At 47.1% G+C, this 19548-nt stretch overlaps 1 protein-coding gene across 10 annotated transcripts in view; it reads left to right on the top strand.

The window, feature by feature from the left end:
* The window catches only part of St3gal4 (ST3 beta-galactoside alpha-2,3-sialyltransferase 4), a 46239-nt gene extending 27654 nt beyond the window's left edge, over positions 1-18585 (top strand). For 4 of the 10 annotated variants that reach the window (XM_046432738.2, XM_046432737.2, XM_058575272.1 and 1 more), the window contains 10 exons: positions 10638-10713; positions 10987-11095; positions 11561-11677; positions 11895-11992; positions 12213-12273; positions 12801-12896; positions 13013-13202; positions 13940-14083; positions 17473-17616; positions 17906-18585. In XM_046432738.2, coding sequence (XP_046288694.1) covers positions 10698-10713; positions 10987-11095; positions 11561-11677; positions 11895-11992; positions 12213-12273; positions 12801-12896; positions 13013-13202; positions 13940-14083; positions 17473-17616; positions 17906-17992 — 1062 coding nt within the window. In that variant the 5' untranslated portion in view covers positions 10638-10697 and the 3' untranslated portion in view covers positions 17993-18585. Of the gene's footprint in view, positions 1-10637; positions 10714-10986; positions 11096-11560; positions 11678-11894; positions 11993-12212; positions 12274-12800; positions 12897-13012; positions 13203-13939; positions 14084-17472; positions 17617-17905 lie in introns of those variants that run through there. The other 6 variants (XM_046432740.2, XM_046432739.2, XM_046432736.2 and 3 more) reach the window with 4 other exon arrangements.
* The last annotated feature ends 963 nt before the right edge of the window (positions 18586-19548 follow it).

Raw genomic sequence — 19548 nt, 5'->3', positions numbered from 1 at the left:
GGGCTAATTAACAGTGCAAAAGGTTATTTTTTTAAGTGGGTGAATTTACATTAAAATTTACAGATTTCACATAAATCTGGGCAAGACAGGCCGAGAAGAACTAGTATGACTGGTCTGGAAAGGTATGTGGAACTATAGGTTTTTTAAAAATTACTTTTTTAGTTTTTTGTGATACTGGAAATGGAACCCAGGCATACTCTAAATCTGAGCTATACATATCCCTATCCCTTATTTTGATTTTGAGACAGGGTCTTGCTAAGTTGTAATCCTTCTGCCTCAGCCTCCCAAGTAGCTGGGATTATAGGCATCTGCAGAATGTTATATTTAAAATTCTGTTTCCTTGTTCCTCCTTTTTAAAAATTAATTAATTTATTTGTTCTAAATTGTTATATATGACAGCAGAATGCATTTCAATTCATAGTACACAAATGGAGCACGATTTTTCATTTCTGTGGTTGTACATAGAGTCACACCATTCATACAGGTACCTAGAATAATGATGTCCATCTCATTCCACCATCCTTCCTGCCCCTCCCTACCCCTCCCTCTCCTTTGCCCTATCTAGAGTTCCTCCATTCCTCTCATGTTCCTCCCACCACCCCCATTATGGATCAGCATCCACTTATCAGAGAAAACATTTGGCCTTTGGTTTTTTGGGATTGACTTACTTCACTTAGCTTAATATTCTCCAACTCCATCCATTTACCTGCAAGTGCCATAATTTTATTCTCTTTTAATGCTGAGTAATATTCCACTGTGTATATATACCACAGTTTCTTTATCCATTCATCTATTGAAGGGCATCTAGTTTGGTTTCACAGTTTAGCTATTGTGAAATGTACAGCTATAAACATTGAAGTTGCTGTGTCACTGTAGTACACTGGGTTTTTTTCCCTTTTTTAAAATTTTAATTTGTTATATATGACAGCAGAGTGCATTACAATTCATGTTACACATATAGAGCACAATTTTTCATATCTCTGGTTGTACATAAAGTAGAGTCACACCGTTCGTATCTTCATACATGTATTTAGGGTAATGATGTCCATCTCATTCCACCGTCTTTCCCACCCCCATGCCCCCTCCCTTTTCTTCCCTCAACTTTTTCCCTTTGCCTTATCTAGAGTTCATCTAATCTTCCCATGCGCCCCCCTCCCATTATGAATCAGCATCTTTAAATCAGAGAAAACATTCAGCATTTGGTTTTGGGGGGTTGACTAACTTTACTTAGCATTATATTCTCCAGCTCCATCCATTTACCTGCAAATGCCATGATTTTATTGTCTTTTAATGTTGAATAATATTTCCTTATTCCTCCTTTTATCTTCTTTTTGCCTTTAAAAAATTTTTTTCCATCCTACCTCAGGCCTAATGGGGACTTGCAGCTCTGACCCTACAGTTCCTCCAGGCATTGCCCTATGAGGGATTCTCTATAGTGTCTGCCTCTGTGACAAATCCACCTGGACCCCAGGCTGCTCAAGGACATCCTGTGAAATCTCAGTGGGGAATGCATGTCCCCCAGCTTTGGCATTCTGCAAGCCTGCAGAATTGGCACCATGTAGAGGCCAGCAGTGCTTACTGCTTGCTTCTTTTGGAGTGGTGGGCCAAGCTACACCTTGAGTCACGGGGCCCAGAGTGGGCTGCACCATAATGCAGAGAGTGGAGACTCAAAGCAGTCCTGGGCATGGAGCCCTGAGGTTGGAGGGTGCCCTAGGCCTTTTGACAGATTTCCCTCCCTCTGGGTTGGTGCTCTGGGTGCGTGTTGGGAGGGGCAGCACCAACAATCTGTGTCCTTTGGGGTCATTTTTCTGTGTTCCTGATGAATGGCCTCAGGCTTCTTTCTGACCATTCTAAACTCTTTATGAAAAGATCTCTTGGTGTTTTTTTTTTCTCCTAAAAATGCTTTACATAGCCAGGCTGAAAATTCTTCAAATCCCTAAATTCTGTTTCCCTTTTAATGATAAATTCCACTTAAAATCATGAGGCGTCCACTAGAAGTTCTTATTTATTTATTTTTTTAGTTTTCGGCGGACACAACATCTTTGTTGGTATGTGGTGCTGAGGATCCAACCCGGGCTGCACGCATGCCAGGCGAGCGCGCTACCGCTTGAGCCACATCCCCAGCCCCTGGCCTTGCATGTGAGACCATGCAAGAACATTCAAAGATGAAATGATTAGAGTTATAATTTGATCAGTGGATTAATCCACTGATAAAAATTAACTAGGTGGTAGCTGTAGGCAGGTAGGGTGTGGCTGGAGGAGACAGGTCACTGGGGATATGTCTCTGGGGTTTAGGTTTTACTGTACACAGTTAAAAAAAAAAGCCAGGCAAGCCAGGGGCAGTGGCACACATCTGTAATCCCAATGGCTTGGGAAGCTGAGGCAGGAGAAGCTCAAGTTCAAAGCCAGCCTTAGCAACTTAGTGAGACCCTATCTCAAAAAATCAAAACGGGATTGGATATAGCTCAATGGTTAAGTACCCCTGAGTTCAATCCCTATACCAAAGGGGGGGAAAAAAAAAGCAGCAGCAGCAGCAGCAGCAGCAGCAGCAGCAGCAGCAGCAGCAGCCATGCAGTAACCTGAGTGCTTTGTGACTGAGATTTTTCTTCTACCAAATATCCTGTCTGTTCACGTATTTTCTGCTCTTCATAAAGTTCTAGGACACAGACACAAACCAGCCAAGTTCATAGCCACCACATAGTAAGGTTGGTCTCTATCCCAGTTTCCAGCACTTTGTTCTTCACTTCCACTTGAGACCTCATGAGAATGGCTTTTACTACCTCTTTTATCAGCTTTTTCATCACCGTGACCAAAAAAAACTTGACAAAAACAATGTAGAGAAGGATAAGCTTATTTTGGCTCACAGTTTCAGAGGTTCAGTCCATAGTTGGCCCATTCCATAGCCCTGGGCCCGAGGTAAGGCAGAACATCACGGTAGAATGGTGTGGCAGAGGGAAGAAGCTCAAGGTCTAGGAATCGGAGAAATTCTTACCATAGACAAACTAAATCCCAAAGACATACCCCCCAGTGACCTGTCTCCTCCAGCCATACCCTACCTGCCTACGGCTACCACCTAGTTAATTTTTATCAGTGGATTAATCCGCTAATTAAATTATAACTAATCATTTCATCTTTGAATGTTCTTGTATGGTCTCACACAAGAACTTTTGATGGATATCTCATATATAAACCATGACACCATCCATATTTCTCCTGACATCCTATTAAAGATCATTGAAGTTATCTCTAAGAAGTTTTAACCTTCCCTACAATTCTCCTGAACCCTCACCAGGATCACTCATAATCTTCTGCTTTCAGCAATCTAGGCCTTTTCTAGCTTGTGTCTCCAGATTCTTGCAGCCTCCATCCACTATCCCAGTTCTAAAGCTGCTTCCAAATTTCAGGTATTTGTTGTTGCAATGTCCCTATGTCTCAGTACTAATTTTCTGTCTTAAGTCTGTTTTGTGCTATTGTAACAGTGCCATGGACTAGATACTTTATAATGAATAGAAGTTTATTTAGTACTTGGTTCTGGAGGTCAGGAAGTCTACAATCAAGGGAGCTTAGCTGATTAGGGTTTTCTTGCTCTTTATCTTCTGGCAGGAGGCAAAGAGGGAAGAGGGAGAGGCAGAGATGGCTGGCTGAGCATGTCCTGTTGGACATTACTATGTATAGTAATATTCATTACTAGGCTCATATTCATTCCCGTAGTAATGAATCCATTCTTGTAATAAAAGCATTAATCCACAAGGATTCTGCCCCCATGACCTAATAACACCCCCCACCCCATTTTTCCAGTAGGGGATGAACCCAGAGCTGCAGGCTCACTAGGCAAATGCTGTATCACTGAGATAGTTCCCAGCTTTAAACACCTCTTACCGTTCCATCTCCAAACACCAAGGAGTTAAGTTTGCAACACATGAACTTTGGGGCCACATTGAATCAAAAGCAGGCATCCTAACACATTAAAGCTGGGCAGAAGTGGGGACTATGGGGACTATGGAAGGTAGAAGAAATGGTGGGCAGGAAATGGTGGCTCCTTTCATGTGCTTGGGGGAGGGTTGGCAGTGCATCTGCTGAACTCAAGGCCTGAGTTTGAAGGGCTCTGGCTGCTTGGTAAGGAGCTCTGGCTTTCCATTCAAGGAATGGGGAGCAAATGAAGGAAGAAGGTGGTTTGATCCATATAATTTCTTAGAAAAATACCATGTTGGCAGTTCTGAGGAAGAGATCTGAGTTAAAAGAGTTATAGAGAGTCCAGTTAGGAAGCAGCTAACTTAGGGTGCAGTCTGGAATCAGGCTGTGGCTCAGGAAACCGGGACAGGGAGGGGCTGCATTCTAAAATGTTTTTGAAAGTCTATGTAGCCTTTGCACTGGAAACGAGTTATTTATTTATTTATTTTTAAATGTTTATTCTTAAGTTTTAGGTCACAATATCTTTATTTTATATTTATGTGGTGCTGAGCATCGAACCCAGTGCCTCGTGCATGCTAGGCGAGCGCTCTACCACAGAGCCACAGCCCCAGCCCCGAGTTTTTTACTTTTAATATATTTTTTTTAGTTGTAGATGGGCATAATATCTTTATTTATTTTTATATGGTGCTGTGGCTCGAACCCAGTGCCTCAAACATGTGAGGCAGGTGCTCTACCACTGAGCTACAGCCCCAGCTGCTGGAGCTGAGGTTTATAAAGCTCAACATCCTTAGTGCCTTCTCGGTGCCAGGCATAAGGAAAGTAGCTCAGCGATCATTGGCTGGCCAAGCTTATGGAGGGACAGAACCCATAATATTTAGTAACCAGCTAGGGAGGGATTGAAGGAGGAGGAGTTGGGAGGCTTGATGAGGATGTGGTTGGTGGTTAGGGGAGCTGCTGAGATCAGTCTGCTGGGGACAGTCTGCTTCAGTTTGAAGAATTAAGATCATCCAAGTAGACAATTAGAAATATTGGGATGGAAGCCAGGTGCGCATGCCTGTAATCCCAACTACTTGGAGAAGTTGAGGCAGGAGGATTGCAAATTCAAGGCCAACCTGGGAAATTTAGGAGACGATGTTTCAAAATAAATTCATTTTAAAAAGTGGGGTGGGGTGGAAGTGTAGATCAGTGGTGGCAAGCTTCCCTAGCATGTATGAGATACTGGGTTCAATCCCAGCACTGCAAAAAGGAGGGAAGAGAGGGAAGTAGAGGTGGGGGAGAGAAGAAAAAAAAAATAGTAGGATGAACCTGAGAGAGAAATTACGGCTAAAGATAAAGAACTCAAATCATCAGTGTACAAATAATAGCAAACCTCTAAAATGAATGAACTTGTCCTGTGAAAATGTGTGAAAGGGCTCCAGGACAAATCCTGGAGAATGCTAGCTTTAAAATGTGAGCAAGAACAATCTTTTCTCTGAGACAACCCACTTTTCCTCTTGAGAGTGCTTCCTTTTCTCTTTCCTTATAAATTTTGATATACTTAAAAAAATGTGGGTAAGTTGTTGTTGGTGCATACCTGTAATCCCATTTACTTGGGAGGCTAAGGCAGGAGGGTCAAAAGTTCAAGGTCATCCTGGGCTACTTTGGGAGACAATGTCTCAAAATAAAAAAAACCAAAAGGGCTGGGGATGTAGCTTAGTGATAGAGCACCCCTGGGTTCAATCACCAGTATGAAAGAGAGAGAGAGAGACAGACAGACAGACACATAGAGGGAGGGAGAGAGGCAAAATAAAAAGTGTGGGCAAAGGAAGCAGAGCCAGGGAAAAATGTTCCAGAGGATGGGGTAGCAGGAAAACCTGGAGAGGGCCTTGACCTGAAAGCCATGAAGGAGGCATGGTCAACAGTGAACAAGGTCACAGTATGATGAGATTGAAAAATAACCCTTTCCTGGAGTTGAGTTTTTTATTTTTAATATTTTAATTTTTTAATAACCCTTTGCAGGGTTCTGATTTTGTGGGTCTGCAGGAGCAAATAGCCCTCCTGCCCTAGGTCAAGTAGGAGGCGGGAAGCCACCAAATGGTCTCATCAAGAACAATTTCAGCATAAAAATGATGGAGGGAGTGAAGGATGGAGGGAAGGGGGGAGAGAGAAGCAGGGGTAACAGGAAGAGGGGTTAGAGGCTGAGACAGACTTTTGCTTTTTTAGGAAGAAGGGATCTGGAATGTGTTTATAAGTCAAAGAGAGTAGAGGAGGAAGCAGAGGTGGGAGATATAGGGCCAAGGGGGATGGAGTCACTGATTGGGACCAGTTCTGGGAAACTGATGGGGAGGGATCAGGGAAGGAATTTGGAGAGAGAAGTGGTGGGAGAGTATTGAAAGAGCAGGGAGGAAAGTGATTCCAATTTTTGTTGTAGAGTCACTGAGGGTCAGTGAGCCATATGTGAGGGATACATTTATAATTCCAGCAACTTGGGAGGCTCTACCTCAGCAACTTAGCAATACCCTATTCAAAATTAAATATATATATATAAAATAAAAAGGGATGGGGATGTAATGCAGTGGTGGAGCGCCTCTGAGTTCCATCCCTTGTACCTACATAGGTAAACAAAAACTTAAAAGGGCTTTGTAGCTCAGTGGTAAAGTATCCCTTAGTTCAATCCCCAGTACTAAAAACTACAACCACCACCACTGAGGGATAGTGAGATTCAGTGGCAACATTAAGTAAACCCTGGGCTTTTGCCCCCACTGGTCTTCCCCAGCCCCCTTCTTTGGAACATTAAACCATGATCCTGTGGTGGATCTGGGGGCTCAGGACCCTGGCATCATGCTCTGCCCTGGGGGATATCCGGTTGTGCTCCTCTCGGTTCACTGGGTACCTGCTGTGCATTACATAGTCAGTGCCGGGGGCAGTATGAGCCATGGTTCCTGCTCCCAGTGGGCCTTATTTCTTCACCCCATTCCCCTAGTTCTCTTTAGCCACGGACACCTTGGTTCTTGGCAGAGTGCTGTGAGAGCAAATAGCCCTCCTGCCCTGGGTCAGCTTTGCCTCGCAGACTGGGTGAGCTGGTCTCCTTGGCAGCTGCTCATTCCTAGAGGCTGGTGTACCTTGAACATGGTTGGATCAGATGCCAGCTTTTCTACCCAGGTATCTTACTGTGACTTTTCTCCTGCCTTTTTGAGAAGCTGGGTCAGCAATGTGGGACAGTGGGTGGGAAAAAGCTACAAGTCTCCCTGGGCAGCAGTGTGCTCAAGAAGCTGTGCTTCTGGAATGCCTGAAGCCACTGGGCAATCCTCTTGGCTTGGCCCAGCAAGGAGAGGGGGTGGTGCAACCCTGAGTGTAGCTGGTCTGCTTAGCACAACACTGGCTCCATTTTTGAATCAAGACATGCTGATGCAGAACTTTATTGGGAAAGAGGTCAAAGGAGGGCTAGTTGCCTTGCTGTTTGGGTTTGGTCCAGGCTACTTGTCTCCAATCCCCAGTTTCTACCCTCAAGGTTGCTTAGAGCAAGGCTGAGTATTTGTCTTTTAGTTAGCCTGGAACATGCTCTGTGTAGTATTTTTCATCCTGGCTGCACATTAGAACCAGAGAGGCAGTGTTTCTTTTTGTTTATTTATTTTGCTTTTTACTACTATTGTCTAGACCCCTAACTAATTAAATAAAAATCTTGGAGAGTGGAGCATCTGGATTTTTTTTTTTTTTTAAGAGAGAGAGAGAGAGAGAGAGAGAATTTTTTTAATATTTATTTTTTAGTTTTCGGTGGATATAACATCTTTATTTTATTTTTATGTGGTGCTGAGGATCGAACCCAGTGCCCCGCGCATACCAGGCAAGCACGCTACTGCTTGAGCCACATCCCCAGCCCACATCTGGATATTTTAAAACTCCTCCGTTGACTGCATTGTGCAGCCATTGTTGTGGCTTACTGATATAAAGAGAGATGCACTGAGAGGGAGTGAATCCAGGTTACAAAACGAAGATCAGGAGAGCAAGAAGAGTAGGAGATGGTACAGTTGATAAAGTTGAAAAACATTAGAGCTGGAGGGACTCTGACCTAGAGCTTTGCAACTTAGTGTGGTCCAGCTAAGCAGCAGAGCCTGGCGAGGGAGCTGGTCAGAGGAAAGATCCTCTGGCCTCATCCACATTCTCTGAATAAGAATCAGAATGTGCATATCAAAGTTTGAAAAGTCTGCTTTCAAGGTTGTCCAATCTGTGGTTCTCCACCATGGCTGTATATTAGAATCACCTAGTGTGTAAGCAAATTCCAGGCTAGACCAGACTAACTCTCTGAGAATTTCTAGGTATGGAATTTGTATTACCTGCCCCGCCACACACACTTTTCTTTCTTTTTCTTTTTTTTTTTTTTTTTTGAGTACCACAGGAAATTCTGTTCAGCCATTGTGAAAACATCCTCCCTAATCAGTGGTTCTCAGACTTGAATGTGGGATCATGATCAAATATTTTGTAGGTCTGCAGGAAGCCTAAAATTCTGCATTTCTAATAAGGGTCTTTGTGTTACCCGTGTTGTTGATCTGATAAATGTATTTTGAGCAACAGGGATCTATTAGGCTGACTTTCCAGCCTGACAACTGAGGGTCAGTGAAGGAGATGTGATCATCCACAAACTTGGCATTCATTCTGTGCTTTCTGGTATATTCTACTCTGTGCCAGGCATCATGCTGGAGGCTGGAGTTGGGAATAGAACAGACCTATTCTGAACCTTGCAGAGCTTATATTTCAATAGGGGAGACAGAAAACAAACAAATAACTAAGCTAACTACAGATCAAAAGAAGGCTGTGAAGGAGATGAAGAGGCCATGTGGTGGGGAATGGCTTGGAGGTTGCTGTGGGTGGGCAGAGCTATCTGGGGAGTTTCTAGAATAATGACTTTAACTGGGAACTTCTGATTACAAATCTCTAACTTTTCAGTACTGTAGGGATAGCTCGATGATAAAGTGCTTACCTACAACGTGAGAGGCCAGGAATGGGAGAATCTTTGACGACTTCTTTTTTTTTTTTTTTAACCAGCTAGGGCCATCCTCTATTCCTCTGGGATCTGTCGATGGTTGCTACTAACCCTACTGAGGATGTCCAGTGGTGGTCCTTCCCTGGCTTTGTCCCTTGCACTGAAGACCCTTTCTTCAGTGTCTGTGGACTCAGAGTATAGCCAGAGGAACACCCTGTTGGGGAACAGGGAATTTGCTCCATAACAGAACAGCATTCAGGATCATCTAATCTGTGATGTGTAACAAAGACCAGGCCTTGTCCCTCCCTATCCCTAAGAAATAATCAAAGACTTTTCATTTGTCACACACTAGTCCTTTCTTCCCTTTCCTGGTTCATTCTCAGTCACCTGAGCTCTTATAAAATCACAGTCCCAGTCCCCACCCAAGGTGACCAGGGTGGGTCTGCAGGGCAGGGCCCTGGAATGTGTGTGGGGGGGTGCGTGATGGAAGAGGCGGACACTGTGCTTCTTCCTGTGGCTATGGAAGGCATAGATATTTGTTATGCAGTGACTTAGCAGCATGACTGAGTCACTAAGTTTGAGTCCAAGGCAGTTTACCCCTTCTGGATTCACCCAGTCCTTTGCCCTTACCTTGCTGGAAGTCTCTCTAGACTCCTCATTGACTAACTACTCCCTCATGGCTCCCCATTTTCTGTCTCCCCATTTCATCACCCGTTCTCACTGAGTTCACCCTACAGGATGTGGGGTGAGACTCAGGCACTGTTTGCCTGGGGTCAGAGTCAAGAAGGCCCAGAAGGGGGGGCCCATGGGGTCCCTCCTAGCCCCACCCTCATCTCAGTCTATGGCACAAGCACACCTGCTTGGCAGGAGCTGTGGGAGATAGATAAGGAGAGGGAGGTGGTGGCTAGAGCAAGGGGAGCCTTAGATGGTGGAGAATAGATAAAATATGAATCCATCCCTGGTACAGTTAGCTTAATTTTTGTGTCAAATGTGGGTGGAGCCAGGAGCCATGGCACATGCCTATAATCCCAGCTATGTGGGAGGCTAAGGCAGAAGGACAACAAGTTCAAGACTAGCCTGGGCAACTTAATGAGACAATGTCTCAAAATAAAACAAAAAAGGGGCTGGGCATGTAGCTCAGTGGTAGAGCACCCAGGTTTTCTACCCCCAAGAACCCAAAAGGGTGAGTGGAACCAAGCATGACAGTGTGCACCTGTGGTCCTAGCTACTTAGAATGCTGAGGCAGGAGGATCGCTTGAGCCCAGGAGTTCCTGACCATCCTGGGGAATATAATGAGACCCCCATCTCAAAAAAGAAAAAGTGGGTGGAGAGGCTTGGGGATGTAGTTCAGTGGTAGAACACTTGCATGAGTGAGGCCCTGAGATTTGATCCCTAGTATGCCAAGAACAAAACCAAAATGCACCTCTCCCTCCCCTCAAGCTCATTCTTACTAGGTCAAAATCAAAATACAGATACCACACCAGACAGGGTGGAGAAGCCCATTCTGGCTTGGGACCTAAACTTTGAGGACTGGGCTTCAGTTTCCCTTTTGTGGCAGGGCCACATATGAATCCCTGATGCTGCCCTTGGAGGGGTTAAGAGGATGTTGAGAGTGAGACAGTGGCTCTGGCAATGCTGCCCAGGGAGTGGCTTTGTGCTTTTAGGAGGAGAAAAGGGGTGGGCTGTGGCTGTGTCCTGCTCTAATGTCTAAGCAGGAGTGTTTGTGGAGCCAACTAGACAGACACCTGGGACTCCTACCTCCTAGGTGGCTCGAGGCAGCCGGGATGACAGTTCTCCCCAGGAACCTTGCTACCTGCTGAGAAACATGATCAGCAAGTCCCGTGAGTGTTGTCCAGGGGCTCCCCCTCACTGAAGGATGGGCCTCCAGAAGCCAATCTCTGCAGCATCTGGCACCCCCTGGGGGTGGTGGAGGGTCAGACTGGGAACCAGGGACCCTCTCTTCATCCTAAAGAACACTAGAAACATTCAGATCCCAGCCCTGAGCTAGGGCCAGGAGAGGGCCAGAGACTGGGTCTGCTCAAGCTGGGGGTTGGAGGGGCCCAGAATGGGGCAGGTAAGAAGAATGGGCTGTACCTGCCTGTTTCTGCCTCTAGCTCCTCTGTGCATGTGCCCTGCAGGCTGGAAGCTCCTGGCCATGTTGGCTCTGGTCCTGGTTGTCATGGTGTGGTATTCCATCTCCCGAGAAGACAAGTACATTGAGCTGTGAGTGCATCTTTATGTCCTTTCATTGGTTCTTCTCAGGGATGGGGCATTCAGGGCAGGGTTAGCAGGGCAGGAGGGTTCTGAGAGCCAGGTCATGACTCTTCCTCTCCAACTACTAGGACAGAGTCCTTCCATTGAGGGTGGGTTGCCATTGTGGTGGGTGACCATTGCTGTGGGTAGGATCTGGATGATTCCCCTGATCCCCAAAGGGAGTGCAGGGGCAGGAAGAGTTGGATCCTTAGTGATTAGAGTTCAAACTAGAATGTGAGTTGAGGGGCTAGGGATGTAGTTCAGAGGTAGAGTGCTTATCTAGCATGCTTAAGACCCTGGCTTTGATCCCCAGCACTGCAAAAAAAGGACTTGAGCTAAAAAGTTTCTACCCTGCAAGTCACATCTCAGGGCTTTGAGACTTGTGTGCCATGGGGGAGGTAGGGGCTACCTGGAACCCTGACCATGGGGCCCCAGATCTGACTGGGGCTCCCTTCTCCTCTCTGTCTCCAGTTTTTATTTTCCCATCCCAGAGAAGAAGGAGCCATGCTTCCAGGGTGAGGCAGAAAGGAAGGCCTCTAAGATCTTTGGCAAGTAAGTACGTGAGGCTGAGGGGAGAGGACAAGGTATGGGGAGCGCCAAAATTGAGGGCTTCAGCCTCAATGTTGGCTGGCTGGAGGGAGGGGGCTGTGCTGGTGGACACAAGTTAGGCAAAGCCAGAGGGTAAAGGAAAGACCATGTAATATTAGTCAGAGACCTGACCCTGCCCTGGCATCTAAATTAATCCCCTTTTCATCTCCACCCCATGCAGCCACTCCCGAGATCAGCCCATCTTCCTGCAGCTTAAAGATTATTTCTGGGTCAAGACGCCATCTGCCTATGAGCTGCCCTATGGGACCAAGGGAAGTGGTAAGTTTCTGCCCAGCTTAGCAGATATAGTGGATCATGTTGGCCACACTGATGCCTGTTCTTTGCCAACCACTCTCTCTGTGCCTAAGTTCTAAGCTGGGCCCAGGCATCAGGATCAAGGTGGAAGAAGGATCAGCGCTCTAAGGAATGGAGCAGGGCAGGCAGCCTTCAGGATGCTGGTGACTGCTGTCTCATTCCTTTCCATTTGTTCTGTTTGTAGAGGACCTGCTCCTCCGGGTGCTAGCCATCACCAGCTACTCCATACCTGAGAGCATCCAGAGGTAAGAAGATAACTCCTCCTATTCAAGACTGGGTGTCTCTTCCTCTTTCCTGCCCCAGTGTGAAATTGTCATGGCTCAGCACCATCCCAGTGAGCCTCCTGTTGAGTGTTCCCTGTGGCAAATTTGATCCTCCTTCCTAGCCTGCTTATCTCTCGGGGATATAGGTATGCCAACCCCCACAGTAACCTAGCCTGGGCATCCAGGTGCCAGAGGATGCTGAGGGTATTTCCATGGCAATAGGCAGGACTAGGCTCCCTGCAAGGGAGCTCTGCATTGGTCCCATTGCATCTTACCTCCTTGCCTCTCTGCCATGTTCTGCTCAAGGTAGTTACCTCTCCCTTTAAGGCCCAGAATTACAAAGTCATCATGATAATAAGCAGGGCTACTTGGTGATGCCTGCTCCATGGGGACCAGGGGCTGCAGAGAGTGGAGGAAGTGCTCCTGAGATGAGCCCCAGACAGATCCAGAGCTGTGAGAGTTAAGTAGAGCAAGGACTCCTGGGTTTGATGACTCCTCTTCCCATGCAGTCTCAAGTGTCGCCGCTGTGTCGTGGTGGGCAATGGGCATCGACTACGGAACAGCTCCCTGGGAGATGCCATCAACAAGTATGATGTGGTCATCAGGTGTGTATGACTGTCCCTTCCAAATTCTATTGGGACGCTGGGTATCCCAAGCAGGGGACTGTAGACAGGTGGGGAAAGGGAGGCTCTAATAACAGGCTTCCTTTCCCCTGCCCTAGATTGAACAATGCCCCAGTGGCTGGCTACGAGGGAGATGTGGGCTCCAAGACCACCATGCGTCTCTTTTACCCTGAATCTGCCCACTTTGACCCCAAAGTGGAGAACAACCCAGACACACTCCTGGTTCTAGTAGCTTTCAAGGCGATGGATTTCCACTGGATTGAGACCATCCTGAGTGATAAGAAGCGGGTAAATGGGGGATGGGCCCATGGGGACTCTGTCCAAGTTAGGATCTCACGCTCCACAATTCCTGTCCTGCAGCCCTAAAGGTCTGGTGATTGGACAGCATGAACCAGGCTCTCAGAGGTCAGTGCCTTAGGCTTCCTGCCAAGGGCAGTGTCCTGCAGGGCTTCCGATAAACTACCCAGTAGCCTGGCTCAAAAACCTGTAGGAGTCAGGCAGTGGCAGCCAAAGGCCCTCCCACACTTGAGGAGTCTGGTACAGGAAAGCTACCAGAATGTGTCTGCCTATGTGAAACATGGGGGCAGAGGCGCCCTCCAGCAGTCACCTCCAGGCAGCGAGGAGCAGGCCAGAACAAACAAGCTGTGAGCCCTTCCAGATGGTCCCCAGAACGAGCCTACTCCCTCACCTTGCCATCTGGTTGAAGCCTGAACTATCCCATCTGGCATTTTTGCCAAGTGTTTAGACAGCCTAAAGCTGAGGCCCCTTCTTCCTGTTTGAATATTTAGGTTGTTGGACCCCATACTCTACATACCTTGTCACCTGGCCTCCCTGAGGTGGTACCCCACTTTTCGCCTGTCTCCCTCCATCTCTGGCACAGGCCACCTCCCTTCCCTTTTACCTGCACTCCCAAGGCCTTCTGCCTACACTTGGACCCCATGCTGATGACCACAGACTGAGTTGGAATGGAGAAAACAGGTGTTCATCCACTCTCATGTCTCTCCCTTCCAACCCCATCCCCCTAGGTGCGAAAAGGTTTCTGGAAACAACCCCCCCTCATCTGGGACGTCAACCCCAAACAGATTCGGATTCTCAATCCCTTCTTCATGGAGATTGCAGCTGACAAACTGTTGAGCCTGCCAATGCAACAGCCGCGAAAGATTAAACAGGTGACGATGGGCTGGTGACAAGAAGCCCAGGCCTGAGGGTTGGGGTCCTGTGGAGGGGGTGGGGAGGTGACACAGAGGGATGTGGGAGCAGGGAGAATAATAAGAGAGAGCAACTTACACTTGACCTTCAGGAACAGACCTGTAATTAGAGGTAGATTTATTAGCCTGTCGTGGCAGGGAGAGTTCATGCCTTGGGGAATTGTGGGGCATCTCCACAGGGGAAATGAGCAAGAGGTATGTGTTGGATTTGGGGGCTGGAGTTAGAGGGTGGTTTTGGCAGGCACTGGTCAGAATTTGTAAACTGGGAGCTGCTGGAAGAGTCTCTGGTTCTATCTTTGGAACAGCTTAAGCCTGTGTAGAGTTGTCAGATGCTTAGTCTGTGATCTTATCTTGGAACATATTGGTCTGATTGAATTAAGAGAGTCTGAGCTTTAGCAGTCTGCCTTGCATGTCATGGTTTGCTATGTTATGTCACAGAAGTCGTGGTATAGTTTTGTGAGTCACAGTTTTGATTTCAGCTCTTAGTGCCCTGAGGTCTTTAGCTGGTAGGTTGTAATCCACTTTGTAGTTTCCCAAGAACTTATCCACATATCTTATACCCCCTCAGGGTGCTGTGCGGGATGTTGGAGGGAGCAAAACCAACTGTCATAGACAGGATTCTGAGCTGTACCTCTTACTGTATAGCACTGGGCAGTTCTACCACTTGGTCCCTCCGTTTTCTTGTCTGTATGATGGGGATAATACTCATTCTGACTTTTAAGACCATTATAGAATTTAAGAAATGATTAATTACGTAAAATGCCTATCATGGAAATTGGAATGCAGTGCTTCCTCAGTAAATATTTTCCAACTTTTGAATAAATGCCCCCCGCCCTTTTCTGGTATTAGGAATTGAACCCAGGGTGCTCTACTGCTGAGCTACATCCCCAGCCTTTTTCATTTTGAGACAGAGTCCTGCTGAGTTGCCCAGGTTGATCTCGAACTTGTGATTCTCCTGCTTCACTTCCCCTGAGTTGCTGGAATTACAGGCATATGTCATCATGCCTGGCTAATCATTTTATTCTTGACTGAATATCTACTGTTACTCAGTGTCATGTGTTGAATGTCTACTTGTGTGATTGCTCAGTGCCAGGCTCCAGGCCTGTATTCTTGTGAGAGAGATGTGCTCCTTGTCCTAAGGAGAGGCATTGTAGCAGAATGAGCCTCCAGGTTGCACTATGAGTGATAAAATGTTGCAAAGGCAGTGGGACTCAGAAAAGGGGCACACTTCTTCTGCGGGCAGTCTGGGGGACTCCCCACAAGAAGTAGTACTGGGGTTGGCCTGGAGGGATCATGGGGTCCAACAAGCAGGGAATTGGGGAAAATCCTTCCATTTGGCAATACCAAACTTCTCCTCCAGCCACTAAGTTGTTTCAGTGCAAGTGGAATTGAGGGGCAGCAAGAAACATTGTATGCCATGGGAACATAGACTAGAGTGAAGGCTAGAGAGAGAGGTACAAGGAGGTAAGTAACTGAATCCAGCTCCTAGCAGTGGGAAAGGAAAAGCAAGGATTGGACACAGACTTGACATTGTCTTGATTTTTTCCTTGCTGCCTAACTGATTTACCATGAGCTTAGTGGCCTAAAATAATACTCACATATTAGGTCATATTCCTGTAGGCTGTTTTTAGGGTGTCACAAGACTGGTCACAAGAACTGAGTTCTTGTCTGGAGGCTTTTGGGGAAAAATCATTCTTGCTATTGAGAGAATTGGGTTCCAGTGGTTGCAGGACTGAGGTCCCCATGTCCTTGCTGGCTGTCAGCTAAGTGAGGGATCCATATGGCAAGAATCATCAAGCCAGTGACTTCAAGCAGGATAAATCCTTCTTGTGCTTCAGATCTCTGACTTCTTTCATCTCTGACCTCAACACCCAGATTTAAAGGTTTAGGTAATTAGGTCATCCCATCAGGATCATCTCCTCTCTTCTGGCCAACTCTGCCATGTAAAGTAACATAATGAAGCATAATGTATTTATCCCGTAGGCAATTTTCATCTATCTTTGAGGGGAGTAGATTATACAAAAGTGAGATTCAATAGGGATCCTCCTAGGATTCTGGGGTTGAAAGGTATATGACCAGTTCTTGGTTTCCAATTTGGACAAGTGGATGGATGGTAATATATTTAATTAGTTCAGAGAATGCAGGAAAGAAGAAGAGCATGGTGAGTTTGAGGAACCCATGTCCAGGCAGAATTAACTAGGAGATGGCAGTATGGTTCTGCAGGGCTCAAACTGGATGAGAGACCGCAGGGGGCGGTTAAAGCAACAAGGGTGAAAAAGAGTCGAGGCAGGGGACAGAAATGAGAAGACCAAGAGCTCGAAAGGGATGCTGGAGGAAAAACTGGGAAAACTGTCATTCAGGGCTGACACATCAGAAGGTAGTTCCCAAATGGAGTGGGCAGCTGAGATGCTCTGCAAAATAGGTTGCTGGAGCTGAGGAAGGCAAGTCGTGTGAAGTCTGAACATCAGGTTGCCCATCCCTGTGGATGAATTAGAGGTAGAGGAAGTGAGGTCCTATAGTGGTCCAAAAGTTGGATAGGAAAGGTATTAATATCCCCACTTTATAGAAGGGGAGAGCCCATCCCATGAAGGGTCACATAGCAGATCCCTTCCTCCTTTTCACTGAGTTGCTTAATAGTTGTAAGCCTTAGTTTTTCTTTCATAAAATGGAGCTAATACTAAAATAGCAAGTGTTTTGGGGAGGACTAGTTGAGATGATGTATTACATACAATGTTAACACTTAACATAGTGTCTGGCACATAGTAAGTACTCAAAAAGCAATAGTGTTATGACGATTGCCATTATTGTCATCCTGATTCCCATTGTCTTCCTTCAAGGACCAACCCCTCCCCCCAGATATGTGGAACTGTATGATCCATTATGGTAGCCACTTGCGACATGTGGCTGCTTAAATTTAAAGTTTAGTTAACTTGGGCTAAGGGTATAGCTCAGTAGACTGCTCCAACTAGAATGCATGAGCTAGGGGGCAGCACATACTTGTAATCTCAGAGAGTTGAGAGGCTGTGGCAGGAGGCCGGTCTCAGCAACTTAGTGAGATCTTTTCTCAATAAATAAAAGGGCTGGAGATGTAGCTCATTAGTAAAGTGCCCCTGGGTTCATTCATCAGTACCAATACCACAAAAAAAATTAATGAATTAAAATTTCATAGAAAAAAATATCTGCTTCTTTATCTGCACTAGCCCCATTCCAGTGCTCAGCTGACTAGGAGGTGTTCTATTAGTGCAGAAGAAGCACATGTCCATGACTCCAAAAATTCCATCAGAGCACTGACACAGAAGAAAGGGGAGGAGCAGGACACCCTCTGATGCCTCCCCTGTCTTGTACCTCAGAAACCAACCACAGGTCTGTTGGCCATCACCCTGGCCCTTCACCTCTGCGACTCAGTGCACATTGCAGGCTTTGGCTACCCAGATGCCTACAATAAGAAGCAGACCATTCACTACTATGAGCAGATCACACTCAAGTCCATGGCGGTAAGTGGCCCTGCTTGGGAGTTCCGTGGCTCAGATGGGTCTGGGGACCAGACTACAGAGAGACATTGGGTGAGAGAGAGGTGAAGGCACCCAGAGGTGCCTCACTATGAGGTCAGTCAGAGTCAGAGCTCTGAACCCCTGGCTGGGATCTTCTGTATTTGGCCATGTGTATCTGCCTTCCTTCCAAGAGCCAACACAGGGAAAGACCTCCCAAGAGGTGTGGGGCCATGGGGAAGGACAGGGAGGTCCCTGGGAGCCCCTCAATATACTTCCTTGGCTGTCTCCACAGGGGTCAGGCCACAACGTGTCCCAAGAGGCCCTGGCCATCAAGCGGATGCTGGAGATTGGAGCTGTGAAGAACCTCACGTACTTCTGACTTAGGCCAGAGCTGTAACCCTTGAGGGTTGCCTACTCCACTGCCTGAGGGACCCCTGTCCATGGTTGCAGGGATGCCTGGTGCCAGCACAACCCCCTTGAACTCACTCTCTCCTGTTTGGGGAGGGGGGTCTTGGAACTGGCCCAATCTGAGATGAGGCCATGCCCCTGGCTACCTGAGGGGTTCCAGATCCAGTCATGGTATAGGCACTGGGACCACAGGGACCCGGCCAAGCCAGGGTACTTGTTGCTGAGTACCCCCTCTGCTAGCACCAAGAGATTATTTAATGGGCTATTTAATTAAGGGGTAGGAAAGTGCTGTGGGCTGGTCCCATGGCATCCAGAAAAGGGGCACAGTACAGTGTTCTGCCCACTTTTTATAAAAACTTACTTGTGATGGGCCCACCAAAGCCTAGACCCAGAGCTGGCCTCCCAGGAGGGCGAGTCACCAGGAGTGGTTGGGTGTCCTCCAGAGAGGAGCTGTTACTTCCCAGCTGGACTGGGAAAAGCATGGGTGAAGGGGTTCTACCAAGAAGGGGACCTCAGAAAAAGAGGTTTCAAATCTACCATTAAAATATTTTTCCTAAAACGGAAGCAGGTGTGAGACCCTGTGTCCTTTCAGATTGGGGAGGACACAGATGGGGGTGTGACAGTGCACCCAGAGCAGGACATTGCCATTTGAGGAATAATTATTACTGAGACTATACCCTGTGCCCAGTTGCACAGTATCACCAGGCACAGCAGGACAGCAAGTGGTACCTGGAGTGGCCTTGCTGTGGACACCCAGCCTGCATTCAGCATCCTGGTTTACTTCCCAGGAAGAGGGAAGGAGGGGGAAAGAGGATGTCTGATGGAGGGGTAGAATCCTTTCCTGTCTCCTCTCTCCCTCACCATTCTTCAATTACCAAAAGCTCATGCTGGGAAGTGCATGTTTTAAGGACAGGGGTGGGGTCAGACAAAGCAAGCCAATTTTCCCTTCTCAGATTAAGTGGGAATCATAAAACAGAGTTTATGGAAGGCCCTGCCAGTGGCACAGGCTGCCAGAATTGGAGGGCAGCACCAGAGGAATCTGGCAAGGCCTGGCAGCCAGTCTCCTGGCCAGGGGATGAGACAGTTTCTTTCCCAAGTCCCTAGAATTCTAACAGCCCTGCCGTTTGCCTGTATCTCTGGCTTTTGTTCTCCATCTTCCCAGTCCCTACTCCACTGCCAACTGGGCCTCCTGCCACCTCCACAGCTGTTCCTTTACATCTGGAGCCAGGAGGGAGCGTTGGAACTCCCCGGGGAGATTGGAACTCAGCTGTGTTCCTGGCTTTCTCGGAAAGCCTTGAGGTTTTGAGATGAGCCAGACTGGGACGGGAAAGATAATGAGGGACAGGGGTTTGAGAGGGACAGAAGATGACACAGTTCTGGACAGAGTGTTGGAGTGGCTTAGAGAGCAACCAACTTCATTCTTCAGAACACTTCTGAGGACTATTGCAGAGAGTGGAATTGTCCGCATTCTCAGAAGAATTGTTAGCTGCTCTCCCTCTAAAAGGATGGGGGATTCTGAAAACAAAT

Source organism: Marmota monax, unplaced genomic scaffold, assembly GCF_021218885.2.
Source record: "Marmota monax isolate L192 unplaced genomic scaffold, Marmota_monax_Labrador192_F-V1.1 WCK01_AAM20220418_F8-fsc00062, whole genome shotgun sequence".
Taxonomy (NCBI): domain Eukaryota; kingdom Metazoa; phylum Chordata; class Mammalia; order Rodentia; family Sciuridae; genus Marmota; species Marmota monax.
This window is presented reverse-complemented; position numbering and strand designations above follow the sequence as displayed.